The sequence below is a fragment of the Triticum dicoccoides genome, chromosome 5A (genome assembly GCF_002162155.2).
Source record: "Triticum dicoccoides isolate Atlit2015 ecotype Zavitan chromosome 5A, WEW_v2.0, whole genome shotgun sequence".
Lineage (NCBI taxonomy): Eukaryota > Viridiplantae > Streptophyta > Magnoliopsida > Poales > Poaceae > Triticum > Triticum dicoccoides.
In genome coordinates, this window is record NC_041388.1 from 540,478,345 (window position 1) to 540,488,375 (window position 10,031).

At 43.0% G+C, this 10,031-nt stretch overlaps 1 protein-coding gene across 1 annotated transcript in view; it reads left to right on the forward strand.

The window, feature by feature from the left end:
- The first annotated feature begins 8,898 nt into the window (after positions 1 to 8,898).
- Positions 8,899 to 10,031, forward strand: part of LOC119302631 (proteasome assembly chaperone 4-like) — a 2,728-nt gene continuing 1,595 nt past the window's right edge. Inside the window, exons 1-2 of the mRNA XM_037579672.1 lie at positions 8,899 to 9,225; positions 9,520 to 9,717. Coding sequence (XP_037435569.1) covers positions 9,535 to 9,717 — 183 coding nt within the window. The 5' untranslated portion in view covers positions 8,899 to 9,225; positions 9,520 to 9,534. The remainder of the gene's footprint in view (positions 9,226 to 9,519; positions 9,718 to 10,031) is intronic.

Below are 10,031 nucleotides of genomic sequence, written 5' to 3' on the forward strand. Positions count from 1 at the left end.
CCCCAACCCCACCCCATCCCACCAACCCACACACAACGACGACAAAATTTGATAGAGACCATCACCGGCCCTTTCACACACATGCCAGCCATATACACATGCAACTCACCACATCCCAACAGTGCACACGTACTAGCACCGGCACGTAAGGCGCAAAGAACCTTTGACACACATGCTGACCATGCACATAGACAACTCATCACATCCCGGCAACGCACTCACACCAGTATTGGCACGTAAGATGCAAAGAGTCATACACACGCCACACATACTTGCAAGTAGGCACAACCCTACGGAGTTGATCATCCACTTACGGCCGGGGCCAGCGGTGCGCTAGCCCCAATGCACCCCAATCTTTTTCTAGGGGGCTCTATAGTTCAATCAACATTTAAGAATTGACTAACTTGATGACTATGATAATAAATATTACCGTAATTGGCTAGCTTCTAGCTCCACTGTGAATCATATTCTCTTTGTTTCTCTAGAAATTAAGTGCATTTCTTCCAAAATTACAGTATAATTGATATGAGTAGAAAGTGGTGTGTGCTTTGCCGCGCCGCTCTTCGTTCGGGGGCCCTTTTCGTTGTCATATGTTTTCTTTCTTTTTGTTTGAGAGGTGTTGATGACATATGCAGACGAGCAGAAGGTTGGCGGCATAAGGCAACAACGCATGACCGCCATCCACCTACCCACCAAAAGATGTAGAGATCAATGCCGTCACATTTTATACACGTATCAATCATGCACAGAGGCAACTCACCACGTCTCAGCAACACACTTGTACCGCCGCTGCCACCTTTTACACATGTGCCGAGCACAGAGGCAACTCACCATGTCCCGGTAGCGACACGCGAGACACAAAAAGCCATGCAAATGCGGGTGATGGGCAGGGTATATGGCATGCCACACATATCCGCACGTAGCCCATTGATACGTCTCCAACGTATCTATAATCTTTGATTGTTCCATGCTATTGTATTATCTGTTTTGAATATTTTATATGCATTAATATGCTATTTTATATTATTTTTGGGACTAACCTATTAACCTAGAGCCTAGTGCCAGTTTTTGTTTTTTTCCTTGTTTTTGACTTCTACAGAAAAGAATTATCAAACGGAGTCCAAACGGAATAAATCTTTACGATGATTTTTGTTGGACCAGAAGACACCTACGTGGCTTGGAGAGAGGGCCAGAAGAGTCACGAGGAGGCCACAAGTGCCCTAGAATCATCGTAAAGCTTTATTCCGTTTGGACTCCGTTTCATATTCCTTTTCTGTAAAAGTCAAAAATAAGGAAAAAATAAAAACTGGCACTAGGCTCTAGGTTAATAGGTTAGTCCTAAAATAATATAAAGTAGCATATTAATGCATATAAAACATTCAAACCAAATAATATAATAGTATAAAACAATAAAAAATTATAAATACGTTGGAGACGTATCAAATACATTTACAGATCCATACCTAGTAAGGAGATATTGAGAGTGAGAGAAACTGGCTACTACCATTGCTGACGGATGTGCGGATATTTAACAATAAGAATAAAAGCTTAGTGCAAAGGCTAAACTAACATCCAATGCTAAGCAAACTTATATATTGAATATTATTTTAAATGACAATATCTAATTAATAAGTTAGAATCACGACATAATATATCTATTTTGTGCAACATTCGGAATTTAGGGGTCAAGAAGTACAAGTGGGCCTTTGTGGCCAGGACTTGTGTGATTTTAGGACATGTGGCAATAATCCCAGAACTTTGGGAAATAAATCCTTAAGCTTGCAAACTCTCTCTCTCTCTCTCTCTCTCTCTCTCTCTCTCTCTCTCAATTTCCTTTTATAAATTATGAGGACACTATTTTGGAAACTATCAGTTCTAGTTGTTGACTTTCCCACACGAATATGAGAAAACATATTGTATCCACTCTAAAGAGTACGGAATTATCTTTTCCAGTGTACTCCCTTTGTAAACTAATATAAGAGCATTTAGATCACTAAAGTAAAATAGTGATCTAAACACTCTTGTATTAGTTTACGAAGGGAGTACATGTTTCTTATTTGGCACCGCATGAGAAAACCGTGTTGGTCCAAAATTTAGATCTCTTGGCAATTTGGATTGAGTGCAAAACACTCTTGTATTAGTTTACGAAGGGAGTACATGTTTCTTATTTGGCACCGCATGAGAAAACCATGTTGGTCCAAAATTTAGATCTCTTGGCAATTTGGATTGACTTCAACTCTTCTTTCCTTCAATTCTCTTGTTTTTTCCGCCTCAACCCAAACTGTAACATATCAAAGAAGGCTTTGGTAGTCTCCTAATGGTCATGTGAAAGTAAGATTCCACCTACACTTGGGCTACGTGAGCTTAATTTCTCAGGTACACCAATTTCTGGTTGTTATTGAAAACTCCTTGTGCAACCGTCACCTCCAAAAACATTATTTCACAAGGTAGATCGTAATCATGCACTGTTTGTTTCATTTGATAGTAGACTCGTACTTTATAACTATTCATATGTCGGTGCTTGAATATGTTTGATGTTGCTACCGACCTTCCTCTCTCTCCTCCCGCTGCACATGACCACATGAGCATGTTTCATCTTCCCCTTGGGCGTGTAAAGGTCAACAAGTATTCTACAAACATCATAAAAATGTAGTAGATGTGCTCCTTCATATATAACATGTGTACCCCCTCCAATCCAAAATAAGTGTCGTGGTTTTAGTTCAAATGTTGTTGCAACATTTGAACTAAAACCACGACACTTATTTTGGATCGGAGGGGGTAGTAAACAAGTTTTCGTTGTCATTAGGCTTAGTACAAGTTTTCAGCATATTTCTACTATTGAAGGGGGGTTGGCAGTGTCGCCTCCACTTCCCACCTGATTTTTCCTCCCACGTTCCCCACCCCCTTTGGTTTCATGTTTTTTTAACCTGAACCGATGCCATACAAAGTAAAAAACTAACATAAATATATTCGCTTGGAATAATCTAAACCAAATCGATACTTTCCCAAAACCTCCTGATGCATTAATTCAATCAAATCAAACCAAATTAATCTTACCAAAATCTCAACAAAAATCAAAATTTGCCTTGCCTTCTCCTACCTATACTCTCACCAAATTAAATATTACCAAAAGTGATGTAAGGTATATGTCGAACAAGATTGAAGTTGCACCACTAGAGTATGTGCCGGTTGCAACGCACGGACAATTAGCTAGTTATGATAAATGCTAGTGGACATGATTACTCCTGCATCAATGCTGTTTTTTAAATGCAAGGCAGGAGCTCTACCAATTTCATTCAGATAAAAAACCCCAAAATACATTTGATGATACCTAAAAGGGGCATGCCAAAAAAATGCACCATTTTGCACACAGTATCTCATACACGTGATACTCAACCATTTATCTGATACCTACGCGTACCACTCGATGTAGAGCTTGTGATACCTTTCTTTTGGTGGTGGCGGTGGGGGTGGGGAAGGGGGGGTATGTTTCTTCTTTCAAGCACTGTAATCATTCTTGCCAATTAAGCTCATGGTGAGCTCGGGTGCAAATGGCGGTTGTTCACATGGATGAAAATATGTTTAATGTTTATAACGTTCCAAAAAAATGAAGTATTTTATAACATGACGACGAGATAACCATGAAGGCATGAATGCAGCGGGTACCAACTCACAAGGATGACTAGATCAGGGTGTAAGTCTGTCTCGTTGTGTAAACAACTGGCTGGCGGCCGGCAGCTAGACTTTCCTGTCTTAGCGCCACATTTTCCTCCTTTTAATAAACTTCCAAGTTGCAGCTTACAACCGTCACAGGGAATCTTTGATAAACATATTACTTACTTGCTAGCCAGAGAGGTAATAACTTGTTTGACCTCCTTATAATACAGAGACGTGTTACCAATATTAAAATTTCCATTCCTTCTTCTTTCAACTCTTTCGGCAGCTGCTTGATTGGCATCTTTAATTTGTCCTTTGATCCCTTCTTGTGATAAGCGCTTGTACGGGCAGCATTGCTGCTTAAGAAAAGTTGGCGTGAGGAGCGTCTTGGAAGTCAATACATGCTGGGTCCTTGTTTTGGTGTGGCGGTCAGCATATATAGAGTACTAGATTGATACGTACACCGTTACCACGATACGTGCACTGCATTATTCTAGAGCTAATTGAACAGGGACATATATACTAGACTAGCTTTTAGTTGACCTTGGAAGACAAAGACATGAGAAACACACGTTCTTGGTTGGCTCCATATCACATCCCGTCCGGCATCTGGTTAAGATAAGTACGGCATCGGCATCACGCCCTGGATAGATACTCAAATGAACGGCCGGTTTCTTTGTTCCTATCTAAGGCACGTAGTGAGAAACAGGAGATGAGCAAGCGCGTGGCCTGCAGATGTCTGCCGCGGTTTATATGCAGGCGCCTAGACGTGATCGAGAAGAGAAGACAAAGAAAAACACATACACATAATCTGACTAATAAAACCGCAAGTACACACGTGATGGAACACAACCGATCCAACGGACACGGCGCTCACCACTGCAGGCAATCTGATGCAACGGAGGCCCGATCGAAAGATGAGAAGGGGAGAACTATTGATTTGAATGTTGACCTTGATGGTCCGGCTATATTTTACTCGACAATACGCCTTGTCAATAGCTAAACCGATCTCTGGTGATTATTGATTTCATATCATAGACACGGTTAAACTAAACGACGAGGTTCAAATTCCTACAAACCATTAAAAACCTGGCAAAAACTCTAATATTGCAATCTGAATTGTTGAATATAGATTATGCATACGATATTGGTGGGGGGTCCTGGTAGAAAATCTGAATAAGGCGATGCTAGAACCGGTGCTACTCGTGATATAGAGTTGTTGAGTTTCCCCGAAAAAAAAGAGTGAAGCAGTATAGTAGCAGAAATACTATTTCTCTCGGTTAAGAACCAAGGTTATCGAATCAGAAGAAAGCAACACACGAACAAAGTAAACGGTATTTGCACACACACAAAGCAAATGCTTGCACCCAAAAAAGGCAAGGAGATCGTCACTCCCCTTGTTCGTGCCAGCTGCAAAATTAAATCTGGCAGTGGAAGTAAAAACAATAAAATAAAAAGTAAACAAAATAAAATAGAAAGGTAATTGTAGGATTATTAGTAATAATTGAGAATGGACCCGGGGCCATTGGTTCACTAGAGGCATCTCTCTCATAAGCATAACATTGGTGGGTAGATAAATTACTGCTGGGTAATTGACAGAATTGCACATAGTTATGATGATCATCCATGCATAATTAATATATAGGCATTACGTCCGTGACAAGCAGACCGTTAATCCAATTGCATTTACTACTATTACTCCACCCCAAGACCGCTATCCAGGATGCATCTCAAAGTAATAAGTTGATGAAAAATAAAGTAACACATTAAGCAAGATGACATAATGGAGACTAAGTAAGACCAATCAATATGACTGAACCCCGTTGTTTTATTCTTAGTACCAACAATACAATACGTGCCTTTATTATTGCGTAGGAATTTTTTTAAAATTACTACGTTCCCCAACACAACATACGTTGTTCCCTTTGTCATCGGTATGTTACTTGCCCGAGATTCGATCGTCGGTATCTCAATACCTAGTTCAATCTCGTTACCGACAAGTCTCTTTACTCGTTCTGTAATGCTACATCCCGTAACTAACTCATTAGCTACATTACTTGCAAGGCTTATTGTGATGTACATTACCGAGAGGGCCCAGAGATACCTCTCCGACAATCGGAGTGACAAATCCTAATCTTGATCCATGCCAACTCAACAAACACCATCGGAGACACCTGTAGAGCACCTTTATAATCACTCAGTTACGTTGTGATGTTTGGTAGCACACAAAGTGTTCCTTCGGTATTCGGGAGTTGCATGATCTCATAGTCATAGGAACATGTATAGTTTTGGAGAAAGCAATAGCAACAAACTAAATGATCATCGTGCTAAGCTAACGGATGGGTCAAGTCAATCACATCATTCTCTAATGATGTGATCCTGTTAATCAAATGACAACTCATGTCTATGGTTAGAAAAAATAACCATCATTGATTCAACGAGCTAGTCAAGTAGAGGCAAAACTAGTGACACTCTGTTTGTCTATGTATTCACACATGTACTAAGTTTCCGGTTAATACAATTATACCATGAATAATAAACATTTATCATTTATCATGATATAAGGAAATATAAATAACAACTTTATTATTGCCTCTAGGGCATATTTCCTTCATGTTGTTATGCTGTTTGACCGATAAAGATCTTCCTAGAATATGTAGGAACCAATATGAGCATCCAGATTCTGCTATTGGTTATTGACCGGAGATGTGTCTCGGTCATGTCTACACAGTTCTCGAACTCGTAGGGTCCGAACGCTTAACGTTCGATGACGATATGTATTATGATTTATGTGATTTAATGTATCGAAGGTTGTTCGGAGTCCCGGATAAGATCACGGACATGAAGAAGAGTCTCGAAATGGTCGAGACATAAAAATTCATATATTGGAAGGCTACATTCAGACATCGAAATGGTTCGGATCGTTTCGACTAAGTTTCGGAGTACCCGGACCCCCCGGAAGTTATTGGGCCTCATGGGCCTAATGGTGGAAGAGAGGAGACATGCCAAGGTGTGACGCGCGCCCTCTAGCCCAAACCGAATTGGACTAGGGCTAGGGGGGCCGCCCCCCTTTCCTTCTCTTCTTCCTCTCCTTCCTTCTTCTCCTACTAGGACTAGGAAAGGGGGAAACCTACTCCTACTAGGAGTAGGATTCCCCCCTTGGGCTCGCCCCTTGTGGCCGGCCCTCCTCCTTCTCCCCTCCTTTATATACGGGGGAGGGGGCACCCCATAGACAGAAAAGTTGATATTTTAGCCGTGTGCGGTGCCCCCCTCCACAGTTACACACCTAGGTCATATTGTCGTAGTGCTTAGGGGAAGCCCTGCGTCGGTAACTTCATCATCACCGTGACACGCCGTCGTGCTGACGGAACTCACCATCGGCCTCAGCTGGATCAAGAGTACGAGGGACGTCACCGAGCTGAACGTGTGCAGATCACGGAGGTGTCGTGCGTTCGCTACTTGATCGGTTCGATCGCGAAGACGTTCGACTACGTCAACCGCGTTACTAAACGCTTCTGTTTTCGGTCTACGAGTGTACGTAGACACACTCCCCCCTCTCGTTGCTATGCATCTTCTAGATAGATCTTGTGTGATCGTAGGAAAATTTTGAAATACTGCGTTCCCCAACAGAAGATTGCCTCCCCAATGGTTCCCCCCTTCGGTAGAGCATCGAAACAGCGCCGCATATGGAACCGCTTCGGAACAAAGGCTTGGAGTGGCGGAAGAATTGTTTCGGATCTCACTTCGAGGGTTTCGAAATATATGAGAATTTATAGGCCAAAAATTAGGGCAAGCGAAGCTACGCGGAGCCCGCATGTCAGGGGGTGCGTCGAACTAGCTTGTGGGGCCCACATGGGTCTTCTCGTCCTTCCCTGAAGCCTACAATGTCTCTTATGTTTTAGAAAAAGTCGTTGTAAAGTTTCATTGTGTTTGAACTGCGGTAGGTATGATTTTTTTTACGAAACAAAAAACATGCAAAAAAACAGAAACTAACACTTGGCACTAAGTTAATAGGTTAGTCTATAGAAATAATATATAACATATAAAGCTCAGACGATGTTTTGACTAACCCATTAACTTAGTACCAAGTGTTAGTGTCCCGGATGAACAGTACCTCAAATAAAGTGGTAAAATATTTTTTAAAAATTTAGATTTTTTTATGGATATTTGTGTTAGTGTCGCAAGCATGCTTGACATTTTTCCGCATATAAAGCATACAAAACTGATAATATAATTACATAAAACAATAAAAAAAATTATATATAGGTTGGAGACGTATCAACCAACGCTGGTTGAAGTTGTGCCCAACGCCTATCGGGGCTAGAGAAGACGTGTCCGAATGCCGTTGTGCTACAACCTGCACTCGCCGTTGTTGAGATGGTGGACACCATTTGTTGCAACCGGCGGCGTTGGCGACGACGACACTGCATGCTGGAATCGACCATCACCCTCGGCAAAGGCAAAAAGTTGCAACAATTGACGGCCAAAGCTGCACCCTTTTGACGGCGACGCTGAAACTGAGCTAAAGTTGTGTCGGAACTCGGGACTGCCACATGTAAAGTGACACAAGCTATATGGGGCAGGAGATGCAAACCGTCCATGATTGTGCTCCAATCATTGGCGGCCACGTTCAAGGGCGACAGCTGAAATGCTACCATGAGGTTATGCTGAAACCGACGAGGATGGGTGCTACGAGAGTGGCAAGCCGGCGTGCTTCAAGGGCAGTGTCGCGCCCACTGTTTGCTCTCACCCTGCATGCTTTGTGTGTGAACTAATAGTTGGGGCGCCATCCGGTGACGCCGTTTGAAAGGAAGTTGTGCACATATTTTCATTTAAAATATACGTGTAGTCATCACCTTCATCTAGAAAAATATTTAAAAAATCATCACCTCCATCTAGAAAAAGAAGTAAAAAAGAAAAAAAAATCACAAATGCGGCCTACCAGAGCGCCACTTTGTGTATCTGTCCATTTAAAAAAATATGTGGGATCATCACCTTCATGTAAAAAGAAAAAAACATTTTAAAAAAGTTCCTCACCTCCATCTAAAAAATATATTCTAAAAGCTTTTTCACCGCGGCCAACCAGCTTGTGCCATGTGGCATAGCTGGTTGGCCCCCTTCGTGCGTAGCTTAATGGGTTTAATTTTTTTCGCAAAAAAAAAATGTGGGGGACTGATCCGACGGCTGGGAAACAACGCAATCGGCTCACGGGATGCGACCGACCGGGAGGCTGGCGCCGCTCGACCGCCGCCTAGCACCGAGACAGGCTTCGGACGCGAGCCTTTCCCCTCTTCCTTCTGGCGATTAGGGTTGTCCCCAGCGCCGCCGGCCAGCTGCTGGCACCGGCGCGGTACCTCGTTCCCGCCGGCCGCTTCCACCCCCCATACACCTCCGTCGCCAGAGCCTGCCCGCTCCGCCGCCACCCCTCATCCTGAGGACTTCCTGCTAGCCGCCGCCGGCAAGAAAGCCCGAGGACCACCACCTTTTCGCGACGAGGCCACTGTCTCCGCATCGTCCACTGTTTCGTTACTGCTACCGCCTGTCTGTCATCTGCGTCAGCGGCTGCAGGTTTCGTGCTCCAGCCTTTCTAGTTGATTTCTTGGTGATGAACTGTATATGCAATTGTTGGTATCTTAGAAATTTGGTGGACTTTATGGCTTGATGCTTTCTTTTGAACTAAATTACAAGCGCGCAGATCCTCTAATTTGAGTCACCAAAGCATCTGCTTGTATTGGGTCGTTTCATTAGTGCCTAGTCAAATGCCAGTGTAAACTGAACACAAGCACATAAGTTTACCTGGAAGCCAAGCGGGGCCTTCATCGCGAATTTATTTACCTCACGAATTGTTCTGTGTGCATCTAGATCCGCCCCGGCATCATGTCTTCAGAGGAGCTCACAACAAGCTTGTCAGATTTGGCGGTGGCTTCGCAGGCCCCGACGGCCAGCCAAATCGGTTCTTCAGGTGATCTGTCCTCTGAAGGTGGGGTGCAGGTCACTTGTTTCAGTGAGGACCTGCACGACGTCACGCTCCATTTCCAGATCATAAGGTTCCCTAAACAGGTAACCACAAGTTTCACTTGTAACTTATTGCCAAAATACTCACAACTCACAAGGTTTGTTGGGGCTTCCAAGCAAACTGAAGTCGCGTAAGTTCTGAAATGTGAACAACGTTTGGTTGGTGACTCTCGTCTACAGTTTTAGAGCTGTTTGCGTCGTGCTGTCTAAAACTTTCATTGTTTGTGTCGAGCTCTGGTGAAACTTATCTAATTGAGACATTGTTTGGTTTGTGTCCCCAGTTCCTCACTTCTGGATTTGGGCATTGGACCAAACTTTGCATCAAAATGTAACTCAAACAAAGACATTGGATTAGAAAT